The sequence below is a fragment of the Monodelphis domestica genome, chromosome 2, assembly GCF_027887165.1.
Source record: "Monodelphis domestica isolate mMonDom1 chromosome 2, mMonDom1.pri, whole genome shotgun sequence".
Lineage (NCBI taxonomy): Eukaryota > Metazoa > Chordata > Mammalia > Didelphimorphia > Didelphidae > Monodelphis > Monodelphis domestica.
Window position 1 is genome coordinate 496,827,269 of NC_077228.1, and position 19,531 is coordinate 496,846,799.

The 19,531-nt window shown below is 37.9% G+C and overlaps 1 protein-coding gene across 28 annotated transcripts in view; it reads right to left on the reverse strand.

Moving 5' to 3' along the window:
• Positions 1 to 19,531, reverse strand: part of POGZ (pogo transposable element derived with ZNF domain) — a 59,865-nt gene that overhangs the window by 31,674 nt on the left and 8,660 nt on the right. For 18 of the 28 annotated variants that reach the window (XM_056819388.1, XM_056819391.1, XM_016429168.2 and 15 more), the window contains exons 2-3: positions 7,440 to 7,564; positions 6,434 to 6,592 (exon numbers count right to left, since the gene is read on the reverse strand). In XM_056819388.1, coding sequence (XP_056675366.1) covers positions 6,434 to 6,592; positions 7,440 to 7,563 — 283 coding nt within the window. In that variant the 5' untranslated portion in view covers position 7,564. Of the gene's footprint in view, positions 1 to 6,433; positions 6,593 to 7,439; positions 7,565 to 9,425; positions 12,003 to 19,531 lie in introns of those variants that run through there. The other 10 variants (XM_056819399.1, XM_056819398.1, XM_056819397.1 and 7 more) reach the window with 4 other exon arrangements.

The window sequence follows — 19,531 nt, forward strand, 5'->3', positions numbered from 1 at the left end:
CTAGATCAAAGGATATGTATTCTTTTAAATCCCTTTGTGCATAATTCCAAATTGCCCTCCAGAATGGTTGGATTAATTCACAACTCCACCAGCAATGCATTAGTGTCCTGATTTTGCCACATCCCTTCGAACATTTATTATTTTCCTTTACTGTCATATTGGCTAATCTGCTAGGGGTAAGGTGGTACCTCAGCATTGCCTTGATTTGCATTTCTCTAATTATGAGAGATTTAGAACACTTTTTCATGTGCTTATTGGTAGTTTTGATTTCTTTGTCTAAAAACTGACTAATCATGTCCCTTGACCATTTGTCAATTGGGGAATGGCTATAAGTCTTCTCAATAAGATCAGAGGTAAAGCAAGGATACTCATTATCATCACTATTACTCAATATTGTTCTAGAAATGCTAGCTATAGCAATAAGAGATGAAGAAATTGAAGGAATTAGAATAGGCAATAAGGAACTGAAAAAACTAATAACTTGAGCAAAGTTGCAGGATATAAAATAAGCCCACATAAATCATCAACATTTCTATTTATTATCAAGTCTAGCAGAAAGATACAAAAAGAGAAATACCATTTAAAAGGTAACTGAAGATAGAGAGGGAAAGGGACAATTAATTTTTATTATTATTAAAAAAAAACCCAAACCCATACCTTCCATCTTGGAATCAATACTGTTTATTGGTTCCAAGGCAGAAGAGTGGTAAGGGCTAGGCAATGGGGGTTAAGTGTCTAGGCCTGGCTCTCAATCCACTGAGCTACCCAGCTGCCCCCGAGAGGGACAATTTAGATCTTGTAATTTTGGAAAACATGTTGAAAATTATTATTACATAAATATTAAAAATATAAAGTAACTGCAATTAATATAAAATACCTGGGAGTCTACTAAGACAAACACAGGAACTATATGAACACAATTACAAAATACTTTTCACACTATTGGAAAAATATTAATTGCTCATTAATAGGTCAAGTTAATACAATAAAAATGACAATTCTACTTAAAATTAATTTCCTTACTCAGTGCCATAGCAAACTGACCAAAAAAAATTTATACAGCTATAAAAAAAATAACAAAATTCATCTGGAAAAACAAAAGATCAATAATATCAAGCGAATTAATGAGAAAAGTGAAGGAAAGTACCCTAGTTGTACTAGATCTCAAACTATAATACAAGGCAGTAATCATCAAAATAATCTGGTACTGGTTAAGAAATAAGAGTAGTAGGTTAGTGGAATAGGTTAGGTACACAATACAGTGTAGAACATGATCACTGTAATCTAGTGTTTCATAAACTCAAAGATCCAAGCTTTTGGGAGAAAAATTCAGTATCTGACAAAAACTTCTGGGAAAACTGAACACAGTATAGCAAAAACTTAACTTGGCTGTTGTCCTTTTGAACTCAAAGAGGACCAAAATGAACATCACTGGTAATGTCTTTTGACTAAGGCATAAATTGTATTTAAGTGAAGGAGTGACACAAAGTTGCCAGATTCATTCTCTTCAGCAGGGGTCCCCAAAAGTTTTACACAGGGGACCAGTTCACTGTCCCTCAGACCATTGGAGAGTCAGAGTATAAAAAAAAACAAACTATGAACAAATCTATACCGCTGTCTGGGATAGCGGAGGCTGCAGCACTGGCTGTGATGGGCCTGTCACACCTTGCACAGGCCCATCACCACCACCACTATTCCGGGCAGCAGCATACACAGTGCGGAATCCCCTCCCCCCAGATCACCGATCACCATGCTGATATCTTCCATTGTGCAGCCACATAGTCCTTTGCACGTTGCCTCATTCTAAGGCACCACACAAAGGATGATGTCACCGGAAGTAGTACTATACATGAGTGATGCTGCGCTTTGCTGCACCGCCACATACAGTGCTTCTCTCACTGACCACCAATGAAAGAGGTGCCCCTTCCGGAAGTGCAGTGGGGGCCGGATACATGGCCTCGGGGGGCCGTAGTTTGGGGATCCCTGCTCTTCAGTGTCATCAAGATAACTGATGGATGACCTGAGATGCTGTGAATGATTTTGGGTATTTATGCCTAAGCAAGCTCTAAGTATTCCATAGTACCTGAAGCTTCCCCTGCCTTCATAGCCAATGGAATAAATTCTTTTCATCCACTTCCTATGGGAGGAAGTTTTCATATACTTGGGGTAGACACCCCACTAAATTCACTGATGGGTTTGGGGCCTATTGGTTACCCTCAACCTGCTTTGGCTGTTGCACATGCTAAGGCTTCTTGGAGTCACAAGTGAGAGTTAAATGGCAGGTAGATACTCAAAGTGGGTGAACATTGCTGAAAAAGGCTCAGCAAGTCCTCACACCAAAGGCACTAGTCTTCCCTGAACACCCTCTATGTATAGACCAACCTCTCCACACTATATAGTAAGGTAAGGTCAAAATGGGTACATGACTTAGACACAAGTGATACCATAAGTAAATTAGGGTAGCATGGAATAGTTTACCTGTCAGATCTATTGATAAGGGGAAAGTTTACGACCAAACAAGAGACAAAGATGTAAAATTGATCATTTTGATTGTTTTAAATTAAAAAGGGGTTTCACAAATAAAACCAATGTCACTAAGATTAGAAGGAAGACAGAAAGCTAGGATAATTTTTTTTATGCCAAGTTACCTCTGATAAAGGTCTTATTTCTCAAATATACAGAGAACTGAGTCAAATTAAGAATACGAGTAATTTCCTAATTGACAAATAGTCGAAAGGATATGAATAGGTAGTTTTCAGATGCAGAAATCAAATCTATCTAGTGTCATGAAAAAATGCTCTAAATCACAATAGAGAAATGCAAAATAAACCAACTCTCAGGTACCATCTCACACCTCTATCAGATTGGCTAACCTGACAGGAAAGGAAAATAATTATAAATGTTGGAAGGCTTGTGAGAAAATTGAGACCCTAATGCATTATTAGTGGAGTTGTGAACAATCTAACTATTCTGGAGAGCAATTTGGAACTCTGCCCAAAGGGCTATAAAACTGCATACCATTTGACCAACAATACCATTACTAGGTCTCTGCCCCAAAGAAAAAACAAAAAGGAAAAGGACTGGAAACAGAAGGGAATGTTCATTAATTGGGGAATGGCTTAACAAGTTGTAGTATATGATTGTAATGGAATACTGTAAGAAATGATGAACAGGATATTTTTTGAAGAACCTTGAAAGACTTACATGAACAAAGTAAAGTGAACAGAACCAAAAGAACATTGTACACAGTAATATCTTCCTCTCTTGGACCTTTTCTTTTCTTGCTGGGTTTTTGTGACATTGCTCTGTCCTGGTTCTCATCCTGTCTGACTGTTTCTTCTCAGTCTCCTTTGATGGTTCATCAACCACATCATGATCCCTAACTACAGGTACAATCCAAGGTTCTGCCCTAAGCCCTTTTCTATTTTTTTCTCTACACTTCTTCATTTGGTGGCCTCATTAGCTTCCATTAAATTTAATTATCATCTCTAAACAGATAATGCCTACATCTCTATATCTAGCCTTAATCTCTTTAAAGCTCCAGTCACAAATCAGGAAGTTACTATTAGAAATTTCAAACTGGATTATTCTGTAAGAATTTCAAACTCACCATCTCCCAAACAGAACTTATTATTTCCTCTAAAATCCACTTGACTCCCATACACACCTATTCCTGTTAAGGAAATCACCATCTTCCTAGTCAACTATGTTCTTAAAATTCCAGTGCTGCAACTTGACCATTCATTCTACATACGTAATCAGTTGCTAAATCTTCCCAAAAGGCCTCTTGCGTCCATCCCTGCCTATCTACTCATATGGCCCCTATATTAGGTGAAGCATAAGCTATGTAGGGCTCTGCAGTAGAAAGTACAATATGCATCTGAGGGATGGCTAACAGTGGGAAAGAAGCCTGGAAAGTCAGGCTGCAGCCAAATTGTCCAAGACCGTGCATGCCCAGTTAAGGTATCTGGTCTTTTATTCTTAAGGCAATCAACTGCTGTCTATTAAAAATGTCTGAGAAGGAAGTGATGAGAAAAAAGTGCTTTAGGAAGATGAAGGCATCTACAATGTGCAATATTTCTAGAGACTGAAGGCAATAAAATCATTATAAATGTACCTATTCTATCTATGAGGGTAATAACAAAGGCAGTAGAAAAGGAACAAGTAGAAGAGATCATTTCAAAAGAAGATATTCATTCCTTCCCTTCTATTTTGGTCTTAATCCAGACCCTCATAGTCTCCTACTTGACAAATAGTCAAAGGATATGAATAGGCAGTTTTCAGATGCAGAAATCAAAGCTATCTAGCGTCATGAAAAAATGCTCTAAATCACAATAGAGAAATGCAAAATAAACCAACTCTCAGGTACCATCTCACACCTCTATCAGATTGGCTAACCTGATAGAAAAGGAAAATAATTATAAATGTTGGAAGGTTTGTGAGAAAATTGGGACACTAATGCAGGTTATAGCAAGTGTCCTAACTATTACTAAAAGAAATGGCTATGTGGAAATATTATGTTAGCAATTATAAGAGTCAGTAGCATTAAAATGTAGCAAGATTGGAAATGGTTTTTCTCCCCCTAAAATTTCAAATTGCTTAGGATGCAAAATAAAATGAGACTTTCTTCATGATCCAGCAAATGCTCCTCAAGAATAGAAGCTGTTTCACTATTATCTCTGTATTCCTAGCACTTAACATGGTTCCTTATACATATGGATGCTTAATAACTGATTTTCAAATGAACTGATGGCTAATGTACCTTAACTGAATATAAATATAATTAAGAAGTCTTAACAATCAGAAAACGTCTAAGATGAAGGACTGACAGGGAATTATGTTGGAAAGGAAAAGGGAAATTCTTTACTTTCCCTACCTCAAAGTGTAATTTGATCCTTACTCTCATCTTTACTTTTTAATAAACTGGGAGAAAATAAGAACGGAGAAAATATTATTTTAGTTGTAATAACGCAGGCCAAAGCTTTCAGGCAGAAGTGTTTTAGACAGTCCAGTTATATGTTATAGTCATAGTCTTTTGTGAATATAACAAAGTATATGACATGGCATTCAGAGGAGCTGAAATGAAACAAGCTTTTTTTTTACTTCTCTGATTGCTAAACTGAACTAATAATAGGACACCCACTTCTACTATTAAAAATGTAATCACCTCTAATATAGATACCTTAGCAGTTCAAGTACAGAATTAATGTCTATCCTATCATATCTTCTACAGTTGGGAACTAATAAACAACTGAATCTATAAGGGAAAGGAAGGATTCTAGCTACCCCAGAAAAAATCTGCCAAAATGGCACTTTCTTTCTTCCAAAGGGTAAGAAATTGGGAAAATTTTTTTTTTTAAACCCTTACCTTCTGTCTTGGAGTCAATACTGTGTATTGGCTCCAAGGCAGAAGAGTGGTAAGGGCTAGGCAATGGGGGTCAAGTGACTTGCCCAGGGTCACATAGCTGGGAAGTGTTTGAGGTCAGATTTGAACCTAGGACCTCCCATCTCTAGGCCTGGCTCTCAATCCACTGAGCTATCCAGCTGTCCCCAGAAATTGGGAATTCTTAACAAGGAATCTGACTTTCTATTTCTTTGGTTGGGTGTCCTCAGGAATAGACAAGTTGCCCCAGCAAGAGTTCAGCACCTACTCAGCAGGAACAGTGTCAATATTTGAATCATTAATTGATCCTGACTAGTAATTTCAATCTTTTATTACTTTAAAGACCGAATTCAAACCAGCAACTTTTATTAAGAATCTACTGTTAACATTTACTAAGGCATTATAGATATAAAGATAAAAAAAGACAAAGATATTTGTCTCCAAAGAATTTGTAGTGAAGGGAGGAGATAAGATGTACCCTGCTACAAATGCTACAAAACAGAATGTTCCAAGTAAAAAGAAGCTCAGACAAAGCACTATGAGAAATCTGACCAAAGAAAGATGACTTTCTGCTGAGGGAGAATTGAGACACTTCACAGAAGAGAGATAACACCAGAGATAGATACTGAAGGAAGGGATGGATTTTAATTAGTAGAGGCTAGGGAGAAAGAAGTCCCTTCTAGTTCTAGTGGGGGATAGAGTGAGTAAAGGCAGAGCCAAAAGAGGAAAGGCTGAAAATAGATGAGAAAAAGTAATCCAATTTAATTGGAACCTAAGAGTATATGAAGGGCAGAAATACAAGATAAGGCTGGAAAGGTGAAAGAAAGCCAGGGTGTGTGAAGGGTCTCAAATGCTAGGAGGAGAAATGTATACTTTATTCAGGAGGTACTAAAGATTTCTGAATAAAAGAATGATGTGATAATAGTGGTGCATTAGGAAGACTGGATGAAATTGTTACTTCAAAAAGGCTCAGTTGTTCCAATGACTTTTTGTTCTCCCTTATCTTCTTCAACTTTCTGACCAGGAAGATTTTCTAAGGATCCCACTTACCATTGTTATTGGCAATTAGTGTGACAAGCGTCTTCTTGGCACTGTCGCTGTTCTGTGCTCCGCTGCTACTAACGGTGGTGGATGTAGAGAGGTGCCCACCAACAGAAGCATGGGCAACGATGGGCACTGGAGCTGAGATTGGCTGCAGGCTCACAGAAACTGTGGGAAGGGGAGGTACAGTCACTTGGAGACACATGACCCAGGGACAGAAGACAAAGAAGGAACCTGCCCTACTCTTCTCTTTTCTACCTTTGTGGGGTTACCTATCCAAGGAATTTCCTGCTTTCTGGATGATTCAGAATCCTCAGATTGCTCCTCTTCCTATTTGAGCTTATTCCACTTAGAAACAATCACTTCTTCCTTTTCAGTGTGTGTTGAGTCTGCTGGTTAAGTCAGATGATTTATCCACTGTGCTGGGTGTTTAATTTTGTGTTTTATATAGTACCAGGCAGACAGGGCTCAATAAAATTTTATTAACATCACCGCTACTGATTTCAAAAGCATGTCAATACAATGCTGAATTCAAATTAGGCCAAAACCATCTATTTAAAAAAAAGTAATCAAAGCAACTGGTTATGCTTTAACAAGAGAAAATATATCACATAGATTCCAGGGTAGTCCAAAGTGTAAACCTGAAACATGACCCTCTATTATCTATTTCCGGAGACAAGGAAGAACAAAAATCGGATGAGCCCAGACTTGTAACTGCTTCTAAAGTGAAAACATGAAGTAATGTGTAGTTTTCACAGAGAAGTACAATAGAGGCACCTATGTTTAGATTAAGCATATAAATAGACACAGCACATGAGGTAAATGTAATTCTCTTAGTTTTATGGAAGAGGAAATGGATCCACCTGTAAAAGATAAAAAGCAAGATGGCACTCAGTGCTTCAATAAGGCTACTGCATACTTGACTTTCTCCTCCAATTTACTCTTGCAAAGAGAAATGCTATACAGGTCAATCAGTAAGACAATTTAAATGAGTTTTCTCTGACAATCTTGTTACCTGTAGCTGTTTTATCCACTGAATTATAATCTTCAACCACAGAATCCTCAATCACATCACTGATCTTCTGCCATGGCTCCAGCTCTTCTTCCTCACATTCCATAAACAGGTCGGTATCCGCCATGCTATATGAGAAATAAAGTAGATGAAAATGTTGGCCTATTATGAGGTAAAAAGGCAGAACATATAATCATAGTAAATATCCAGGTTTCCAGTGATCCAGAAATATAAACTTTCTGTTGTATAAAGATGTCTTTATAATAAATGCATATGCACACATTATGCACATATCTTCTCTAAAATAGCATAATGAAGACAGTGCTATGGATACCAACATTTACTTGAATTTTTGACCTGCCAGAAAAACTAGAGGTAAACTCCTCATATCACATCAGTTATTAGTTTGGTGTTGCACTGATTTAAAAATAGAGACTAAGTGTAATCAATAGTTTAGGGTGGTTCCACAGAGGTGTGAAAGTCATTAACATTTTAAACTGTATTACTAGTAGTTTTTTTTCCTTCTCTTAGCAGGGGGTTGGAGGAAAAAGGGGTGACTTTTGGGGAACAAATTCTAACTGTTCAATGTCTGAAGCTTTTAATACTGTTGAGCTTAGTCTCTGTAATATTCTAGTTCATGAGATCATAGATTTAGAGAAAAAATTCAATCTTTTGGGTCATCTAGTCTAATCCCTTCTTTTATAGATGAATAAAATGAGTTCTAACAAAATCAAGTGCTTTTGCCCCAGGTCACAAAGGTAGTTGTAGAGTTAAGAGCCAAACCCAGGTGTTCTGACTCAATGAAGAGAATTATTTCTGTATGAGCTTAATATATGAAATATCTCTTATTAGAGTCATTAAAGCAGTTGTTTTTTTACAAAGGCAAATGTTTTTTAATATAATCAGCAAGCACACAGGGAGATCTTATTTTATTCTCTATATCTTTCAGTCAACTGCTGTGACAAAAATGTGGCCTTTTAATAAATTTAACTGTTATTGCCTCATAATCAAAGTTACTAACTTTGGGACACTCCGTGTGATGGAGGGAAGAGAACCAGCTACTGAAATTAACTTAGTTTTCATGTTTAACTTATAAATTTATATAAAACTGATTAAAAAAACTTATAGGTATATATTAAACAAGGCTGACAAGAACTTTCTAGCTATTCCTCTCTTCCAACTGCCTTTTCCAGTCTGATGCATAATGTTTTTAGGTGCTTTTAAGGAGATGGTACCATAATGATCCTCATTTAAGATACAGTTTCCTCAAACATTCAATATAAATATTCTTTTTTTTTATCCTACTTCTCCCTGCTATCAGCCTCATGAGAGGAAAAAAAGAGAGAAAGAGGCAAAAGTGACAGTTCAGTCACTACAAATGATACCCTCCCAAACAGCCTAGAAATCACTTCAGCCAATAGCATTTAATTTTCTTGCCAATTATAAAATGGCAATAGACAACACTACTTTAGAATATTAACTCATTTGCAAAATATGAAGGATGAAAGATTTGAAACAATTATCAACTCAGAGAACATAAAAAAATGATTGAGGAAAAAGGAAATCAGCAGAGATTCTGGCTGTAATTGAAGTGCTAGAGATACAAAGGAAGAAAAAAACAGGCCTTGTTCTCAAGTAGTTCACAGTCTAAATTGAGAAACAACATATAAGTAGGTAAAAACAAGATCTATACACCCAGGAAAAACTGGAGACAATTCCAGGGGAAAGACATTGGGTTTAACAGTATCCAGGAAGATGGGATTTTAGTTGACACTGAAGAAAGTCGGGGAATCTGGAGTCAGGGATGAGGAGGAAAACCATTCTAGGAGAGATGACACCACTGCAAATGCAGAGTTGGGAGATGTTGAAGGAACAACAAGGAAGCCATGCTCCTGTACCGTAAAATATAAAGCAGGGAGTGAGATATAAGGAAGGCAGGAGAGGCTAGGTTATGATGGTCTTTAAAAGTAAAACATTCTGTATTAAAACCTGGAATGTTGTCGTTCATCCTTGTTTGCAGAGGACTGATGACATCACATAGTGATGTCTTGACTTGTGCATTTAAGTGAGGCAGAGTTGAACAAAGCTGTTGGTCTCACTCTCGCTTTCAGAGTCAACAGAGGTTGGTGGCAAGACAGAAAGTTGGGATGATGGACAATGGCCTCAGATGCAGGGGATGGCCTTGGTTGTCTTCAATTTCTGACCAGGCTCCAAGTGCTCAATGGAGCCTGCTTCAGTCACCTTCCTGGCCGCTGAAACAAATTGTTCTCCTCTGCCTGTTCCTCTAGGGGAAGGCTTTATATGCTTGGGGAAGACGTTAAAACAGAATTTGAGGCCTGTCAGTTACCTCCACCCTAGTTTGGCCTCTCTGCAGAGACAGTTTGACCAGAGTGTGTAGCTTCTGGGAATGCTATGCTTCTTGGAGCCACAGGTGACAGAATGGACACCCTTCACACAAAGGGCTAGTCCTCCCAGAACGCCCCATTCACAATGGTGATAATAGGGAATTAATGGAGTTTATGAAATAAGAGGGTAACATCATGGTCAAACCTAAACTTTAAGATCACATTGATAGCTGGTCAGAGGATGAAATGCAGGAGACAAAGCAGTAGGTTATTGTAATAGCCTAGGTGTGAGGGATGGCAGCCTAGACAAAGGAGGAAGCAGTGTCTGAGGATCAAAGAGGGCATATATGAGAAATATGAAGATAGAAATGGCAGAATTTGTTTAAAGATTGGATAGGTGAAAAAGATAGAGGAAATAAGGATGACACATAGGTAATAAGCCTGGGTGACTGGAAAGACAGTCTTGAAAGTTATAGAAAAACTGGGAACAAAGGTAGGTTGGGGAGGGGAGGGAGGGGAGTGATGAGCTCTGTCTTGGACATGTTGAGTTTAAGATCAGAGTGTCTTAAGCAGCTGGAGGTGCAAAACTAGAGGTCAGTAGCTGGATAAACAATCATCTGCACAGATATCTGAATCCAGGGGAAATGATAATAATACCCAGCATTTATATAGAACTTGTGTAAATTGGAATCTAAACCCAAGAATGACAATTCCCAGCACCCCACTCTCCTCACATTACATGTTGACATAGGCAGGATATAAATTTTGTGTAGCCCTGCCTCTCACTCTCTTTCTGTGATCCCATTTGGTGGAGGTGGTGTGAGGTGAGTGACAGGAGAATCTACTCAAGTGGCCTTATATTTTGTTACATAATTACCTTTTTATTCCTTTACTTCAAGTGATTATTAATAAACTTTATAAATGTAATACTTGGAGTATTGGACATTAATTTAAATACTACAAGCTTTAAGGTTTGCAAAGCAATTGACAAATATCTCATTTTGTCCTGACCACATCCATAGGAGATAGGTACTATTAACCCAATTTTACAAATTAGGAAACTGAGGCAAATACAGGTTAAATGACTTACCTAGAGTCACAAAGCTAGCAAGTATTTGGGGCTGAATTTGAACTTAGGTTTCCTGACTCCAACACATGACCTACTGAGCCACCTCATTGCACTTCGATAAGATCACCAAGCAAAAAAGGAAAAAGGTCCAGGACAGTCTTGGGGGGAGACTGTTGTGATAAGGATTTTATTTAGTTTACCCTGTCAAACTAAATAAAATTCTTTTCAAAACAATACTCACCCCCAAGAAGGGTATGACATGAAGATCCATCAAAGAAAACCATTAAATGCTTAGCAAGGTAGGATGAAAACCAGGAGACAGAAATATCATTAAAAAAAAAAACAAAAAACTAAAGGCATATCAAGGAGATTTGATTAAATGGTACTTTACATATACTATAATCTTGATGTAAGGGTTAAATTAGGAGTTTTGACAAAATAAGAGAGCAGCTTTTAAGAATTTAAGTTTTAATGAGAATATAGTAGAGTTGTAAATTAATGTTATCCTTTTAAGCCAGAGAAAAGAAAATTTCTAGCAGCCTTTAACAATTTAGTTTAATTAAAATAGAGATAGTAAAAGAATATGGTAAAGGAGAGAAATATAGGAAAGAGGTAGAGAAAGAAAATTTCCTAATGTTTATACTAGTTATCCTATAACTACCTATAATTACTACTTAAAACTGCCTATATCTACCTATAACTGCCTATAACTGCTGATAGAGAAAGTCCAGCTCATCACCCTTCAACTCAGCTCACCAGGCAGAATCTATATGTAAATATATTGATATATCTCTCTCAACCACCAACTAATCACCAACCAACATCACCCGCAACCAACCCCCAATGACCAACTCACGCCCAGCAGCCAACTTCCCCACAACTGCCAGCCCTAACTGTCAGCAACTGACTCCTTTTATAACCTTTTCCTACCTCACTTCCTGTCTCTATGGTTTCTACTTCCCATCTCTATGGTTTCTACTTCCTATCACTGTGGGCTGGTTAATCCCTACACATCTCTATGGTGAGAGGACTTCCAGGTCCCCCATTAAAATAAAAAAAGGATTAAAGAATTACTTTTTACACTGAAAGCATCTGCATGTGAAAACTGAAGGACAACAAACACAAAAAAGAGTATCTTTTATTGACTAGTGATAACAGAATTATCATAATTAAACTTTACCAATCACTTCAGTAACCAATTTCCTATGAAAGAAGCCAAAGAAGCAAAACTAAAAGAAGCTTGCGCGCGCGCGCGCGCACACACACACACACACACACACACACACACACACACACACACACACACACACACACAGGTCCATGGTAGGAGATAATTATGTATGCAAAAAAAATTTATTGATCTTTTGTTTTTATATCATTCTCACTTCCCAACGCATCCTCCCTTCAGCCCTCCTCCAGTCATTCACTGTAATAAAGAACAAAAGTCAGAGATGCAGACCAACAAAACCAATCAATGAACTATCATGGTATATGTAATATTTTGTACTCATATTCCCATCACCTCTGCAAAGAAGAGAAGGAGGTGCATTCTCTCTTTAGAGATGACAATTTAAAAGGCACTTGGGCCAATCAATATTTGCCTGAGCAAGCCACTTAATCTTTTAGCAAGATTGAACAACCCTCTGCCAGGGGCAGCTGGGTGGCCCAGTAGATTGAAAGCCAGGCCCAGAGACGGGAGGTCCTGGGTTCAAATCTGACCTCAGACACTTCCTAGCTATGTGACCCTGGGCAAGACACTTGACTCCCATTGTCTAGCCCTTATCATTCTTCTGCCTTGGAATCAATACCTAGTATTGATTCTAAGATGGAAGGTAAGGGTTAAAAAAAAAAAGACTGAACAACCCGCAGAGACTATAAAGTGTCAAGTAACTAGCTGCATTGATAAGATAGTTTGTCCCCACTGAGCTTTTCCTACATTAAAGAAAATCAAAGGACCTAACCCAAATAAGGAAAATACATGAAGGAATTGGTTCTCTTTTCTCTATACTGTTATTTAATGATTGTATCAACTCCCTAGGGTTCTATTATCTCTATTGCAGATGATTTCTGAGATAGACATATTCAGTGCTAGTCTCTCTCCTGAGGCACACATCATCACAAGCTGACTGACGAACATTTACAACTAGATGTTCTGTAAGCATCTCAAGCTCAAGATGTCCAAAGCAGAACTGATTACTGATTATCTTTTCCCCCAAACCCATCCTCTCTTGTACTTCCCTATTGACTGGCAAGGTACTACCATCCTTCTAATCACTCAAGTTCCCAATGTCAGTGTCAACTTGGGCTCTCACTATCAAATCACCCCATGTATCTAGTCAGTTGCTAGATCTTGCTCTCCACTGAATCTCCCCTCCATGGCCCCTTCTCTCCACTCACAGTTATCCTGCTAGTTGTCTCTAGCATAGATTATAGCCTCCTAATGAGTCTCCCTGCTTCAAGTCTTTTCCAACACCAAACTATCCTCTACAGAGCTGCCAGAGTAGTTTTCCTAATAATGTGCACTGTCTGATCAACTCACCCACCTCCTATTCCACTAAGTCGAGCGGTTTCTTATTACTTCTAGGACCAAATAACCTCTGCTTTGAACTTAAAAAGTTCTTCTGAGCCTGGCCCCTTTCTATCTTTCTAATGTTCTTACACACTATTCCCTTCCATACACTCCACAGAGCAGTCATATTGGCCTTTTATCTGTTCCTCACACAAAACAAACAGTATTTCCAGGCTCCTCTGGTTTACCTCATGCCTAAAATGTTCTCCTTCCTTCCTTCCATCTCTTAGAGACACCTGGATTCCTTCAAGACTCAGTTCAAGTGCTATTTCCTCAGTTCTGTGCCATTGTTTTAATGCCCCTAGCTACTTAATGACTTCCCCTCTAAAGCTATCTTGTATCTACTTTATATGTATCTTGTAACATGTATGCATATATGGCATCTCTCCCATTAGAATATAAACTCCTTGAGAGTAGGTACTGGCTTGGTTGTTGGCTTTTTCTTTGTATTCCTAGAGCTCAGCAGTACAGTATTTAGTGCTTCCTAAATGCACACTGATCAACTGATATGTCTCAAGTGAAGATTTCATAGGACTGGTAAATATTATTGATTCTTTCTATAAAAAAAAAAAGACAATCAAGAAAACAGCTACAAAGACCAGTTCAATCTCAATGAAAATAGTAGAAAGGCACAGGCAATCTTTCACAATTCTATAGACAACCATATGTAATCATACAATTAGCAAATAAGAAACAACAAAACATTTATATCAGCAAAACCTGAAGAATCTGCTTTAAAATTTTACTTAAGACATTAAAGTCATATTTAGAGCCATAAGAAAAGAAGTTCAACAATGGAAACAATTTTTTACAAGGTCTAGTGACATCAATTGAAGATGTAAAACAAAAGACAGTCTCTCTATGGTTTTTTCATGTGTGTTAAATGTTTTGTGTAGTCTAACCTAAAGCAAGTTGACCTATCTATTGGTTAAAAGGATAGCCTATTCACTTTTAATTGCATGGGTTAATATGCCAATTGTAGCATGCCAAGATGTTATAGGAACTTCTTAGTGAAATACACAACAATATGAAAGAGATTAGTTTAAACATTCAGTGAAAAACAAGGTAGATAAAAGATGGATATTACCCATACTATATAACATAGTTAGGAATTCTGATGAGTTGGTCTTTTAGTATGTTCTTCCATTGTCCACTATGAATGAACAAGGAAGTGAAGTTAGAATGAAAACTTGAGAAGAAAAAGATTGGGTTTGATTGCACATAGAAAAACCATTATAGAGCTTAATCAGACCATAATGCTCAATGTCATAAACATGACAAGGAAGCATAATATAACAGTTGGTGACACTGAAGAGACTTTTAGTGTTAAGACCAGTTTACTTTTGGATGGTTCAAATTATTATGAAGTTTCCTTCTGTTATTTCCTATTTATTCTATAGATAGCTTACTTTATATATACAATGATCCCATACCTATCGTGGGAGTTACATTCCAGAGACCCCTGCGATAGGTAAGAATCCACGAAGTGCAGTCACTGAGTCAATCAGCGCAAAGGATTCAGAACACAGCACTGTGGTGGTCACCTTTAATCCCATCAGCCAATAGTTTGCTGTGTTAGCAAACTTGCATAAGCAGTAGTGGTGTACTGTATTCATCAGTGAAATCCCATAATAAAGTGAAAACTCCGTGAAATAGAATTAGATATATTTTTAAAAACCCGTAATACAGTGAAGCCATGATAAGTGAACTGTGATATAGTGGGGGATGACTATATTCATTTGCATGTTGTCTCTCTCTTCATTGGATTGTAAGCTCCTTAAGAACAGGAACTGTTTTTTGCTTTTTTTGCATCCCCAATGCCTCACATAGCAATCAACTAATAAAATGCTTATTGATTGATTATATTGACCTGAAATCTGCCTCTCTAAAAATGTCATCCATTATTTCCAGTTCTAGCATCTGGGACTAAACAGAATTTGCTTAATTTTTTTACCACATGTCAACATTCCAAATATTTGAAGAAAAGAAGAATCCCACAACTTTCTTGTCTTTAGGATAAATATACCTACTACTTTCAATCAAAACTTTTATGGCAATGTCTCCAAGTGCTCTCATCATCTTAACCAATTTCTTCTAAATTTTCTACAGGTTATCAATGTCCTTCTCAAAATCTAGTTCCTATAATTAAACCAAATACTGTAATCCATACACTAAAAGGAATAGCTACTGTAACACATCCAATAGGTAATCATCCAGTTTCTACCTGAAGACCTCCATCACTTATCCATTTTGTCTTTTTATTATACTCATGTGTAGTTCTCATTGTTAGATGTCTTCCCTTAGGATCAAGTTTAAATTTTCTTCCTTTGAAACTTTTTACCTACTGCTTCTAGTTCTGCCCTCTGGAAGCAAAAAGAAAAAAAATTTATGTTCATAAAGTTGATAAAGATAAAATTTTTTAATTTTCACCATGTCCTCTCTTCAGTTCTTTGCCATATCACCAATCCTTGTATTGGTTATACTCTCCTTCCAGTCCTATTAGGTCCCTTGGTAAACTGGTTCAACTCCACCTTATTCTCCATCTACATTTGAATTAACGTGGTCCTTTATCCTAGAGTAGATGGTGATGTCCACCATCTGATGTCTTTGTTACCACATCAGAGCTGGAGAACTTATAATCAATAAAACTGTGCTGATAGGGTCCTATCCCACTCACCATATATGAGCCATTCCAACCTTTTTATCCCTCCTGAAGACTCCCATAATACCCTCTCCCCAAACTCTCAGCTGAGGATCTTGACTCATACTTCACCAAAAAACTAGGCCATTCATTCTGTACTCTCTCTTTTTTCCCTCCTCATCTCATATCACTCATTCCTCTTCCTTCACTTTCCCCTCCTTTCCCCTTGTCCTTTGTGAAAAGGTGGCCAATCTCCTTTCCTTGCTAAGGTAAATCCCTCTCCCTGATGCTTAACCTACAAACACACCCATGCTTCCCTGGGTCTTAAACCAAAAAACAAACCAAAACAAAAACCCCCCACCAATTCCAAAGCACTAACTTGACCTGACCTAACTGACCTGAACATTTCAGCTAGCTATTATCTGTTTTCCCTTTCCTGCCTACACTCCTTGAGAAAGTCTACAAAATACATCTGGTTCCTTCTAAACTCTGCATTCTGGTTCCAACATTATCATTCAACTAAAACTGTTCTCTCCAAAGTTACCAATGATCTCTCAATTCCAAATCTAATGGCCTTTATCATTCCTCATCCTTTTTCCTATCTCTTCAAGCCTTTGACATTGTTGATCACTTTCTCCTAGATATTCTCTACTTTTTTTTTGGTGATTATGCTCTTTTGATTCCCTAATTACCCATCTAACAATTCTTCAGTTTTCTTTGCAAGTTCTTCATCTAAATCAAACCCACTCATCATGAGTATTCCTATGACCAATGCTCTCTGCAGATGATTCTCACATATATTTACATTTCTCTAGCCAAACCTCTCTCTTTAATTCGTTTCATTTCACCAATTGCCTACTGCTCATCTCAAAATATAGTCATGGCCAAAAGGGGACTTATTATTCCTCAACTGCCCCAAGCCTCCCTTCTAACTTTGCTATTAATAATGTAAGGTTGTCATCATTCTTCTTGTCATCCAGGCTCATAACCTAGGTGTGGGCCACTCAAAAAGTTTCCCCACTAGTGCAGGGTCACATCATCTCACACCTAGACTCTTTAATACAAATATAGCCTTTTGGTTTGCTTCCCTGATTCTCTTTATTCCAGTCTATCCTCCACCTTGGCTATAAAACTGATTTTCCTAAAGTGCAGATATGACCATCTCATATCACCTCCTATTCAATAAAGTCTACTGACTACCTTCAGGATCAAATATAAAATCCCTTATTTGGGGGCAGCTGGGTGACTCAGTGGATTGAGAGCCAGGCCTAGAGACAGAAGGTCCTAGGTTCAAATCTGGCCTCAGACACTTCTTAGCTGTGTGACCCTGGACAAGTCACTTAACACCCATTGCCCAGCCCTTAACACTCTTCTGCCTTGGAGCCAATACCAGTATTGACTATTGAAGGTAAGGGCTTAAAAATGTAACTCCTGTAGTTATATCTTAAAATTCTCGTGGGTGGATACCTGAGGAGATTGGAAACTGAGGAAAAATGGATAGAGGAAAGAGAGAGACATAGGAATAAAGACTCAGAGACAAGGAGTTAAAAAATATGGGCTACATGTTGCTGTGCTCCTCAGATGGAACTGAGAGAGGGCTCCACACCTGCCCTCAAACTTTTATTGGAGAGTTTAGGAATGTGCAGTGGGAGGTAACTAGTGAACATGTGACATGACATAGGCTTTAACATTGGCTCAATTGACAATCACATAATCAAAAGAGGAGGAGGTTAAACAAACATGTGACTTGGAAAGGAATATGGTCTAACACGGTGTGAACTAGGACCCTGTGGCAAATAATGTCCTGCTCAGGAATTCTTTTTGTCCTTTGGACTGAAAATTTGGCAATTCAATAATCAATAAGTAACATGATCATAAGTCTGGTATATGAACACATAAGATATAATATCAACACATCAATAATACTTTCAAGATGCTAATATGCCTGGTATGCTACCAAAAAAAAATCCCTTGTTTGGTTTTTAAACGTTACTCTTTCCTGCCTTTTTAGTCTTATGCTTTATTTCCTTTATGTACTCTCTGGTCCAGTGACATTGGCCTCCTTGCTATTTTTTGCATGCCGACATTCCATTCTCCTTACTCTAGCTTTTCACTAGCTGTCCCCAGGCCTAGAATGCTATCCTCTCCTCACCTCTATCTCCTAGTCCAAGACTTAGCTCAAATTTATGGCTGGAATCCTTTCTTCATTCCTTTAAGGATGCCTACAATTTATATTGTATCTATATACTTGCAGGCAAAATTAGTTGCATGTTGTCTCTCTCATTATGTTAAAAGAATTTACACTTTCAGGTACTTAGTTTCCACAGAATTTATTACTATTTACTTGAATAAAAGAAAATGGACAGATATAGAGCTATTTAAGCCTATTCTAATGTAGCCATGTGGCACTCCTCCTCATGGCTCTCTCTCCATCACTGTCCTTTCATTACCATGTCCAAGGGAACAGAGCGAGACCACTTCCTGGGCCCTCCTCTTTTATTTCATCTCTTTACCCTTGGATCCTAACCTGATCCTTTCTGGGTCATTATGCCTAGATCACTTCTCCCTTGACCTATGTTTGGAGTGTCTTCACTTAACTTCCAGTCACATGACATAAAGCTAGAAGTCCAGGGACATAGGTAGGTCGACCCAGTTTGTGATTTCTGGGTGAGTGGGGGTTCCCTTTACACAATCCCCACTTTGATTCACCGGGGAGACCTGACATGTTAATCTTCCAGAAAACCCGAATAAGGAGGTTTTTAACATGCTGGTCTCCCAAAGAATCAAAGGCAGGGAGGAACTGTGTAATGGGAACCTCCCCACCCCCCAAAATCACATACTAGGGTGGTCCTGCCTGTGTCCCTGTGCTACATGAACTACTATCACGAGACTGTGGCTTACCTACTTGAACCAGAGATAATTTGACCTAGAAGGGAAGGGGGAAGTTAAAAGGTTAGAGACAAGGAAGTACACTCTATTCCCTTGGACATGGCCACATGGCTACATTAGAATAGGCTTAAATAGCCCTATTATTTGTTCATTTTCTTTTATTCAAGTAAATAGTAATAAACTCCATGGAAACTAAGTACCAGAGAGTGTAACGTACTTTTAAAAATTAGAATGTGAGCTCCTCTGAGGTCAGGGGCTTTGTTTTTGCCTTTCTTTGTGTCCACTGCTTAGTAAAGTACCTGGCACATAGTAAGGGCTTAATAAATACTAACTTCTAAGGCTGTCAAAATCATAATCTGGTCATAAGTCACATCCCAGAAAATCCAGTACTCAATCTATTATGCTGTTTTAGCTTTCCATATGCTGTACATTTGTGTATAAAAATCTGTTACAATGGATTTTATTATTACCAAGTCCCAATAATTAATATCAATTAATAATAAATATTTGCAGATCATTTCACAGGATGCCTTTTAACCTTGCATGCAAATGTTTAGAACATGTGGTCTGTGAGCTGGGGAG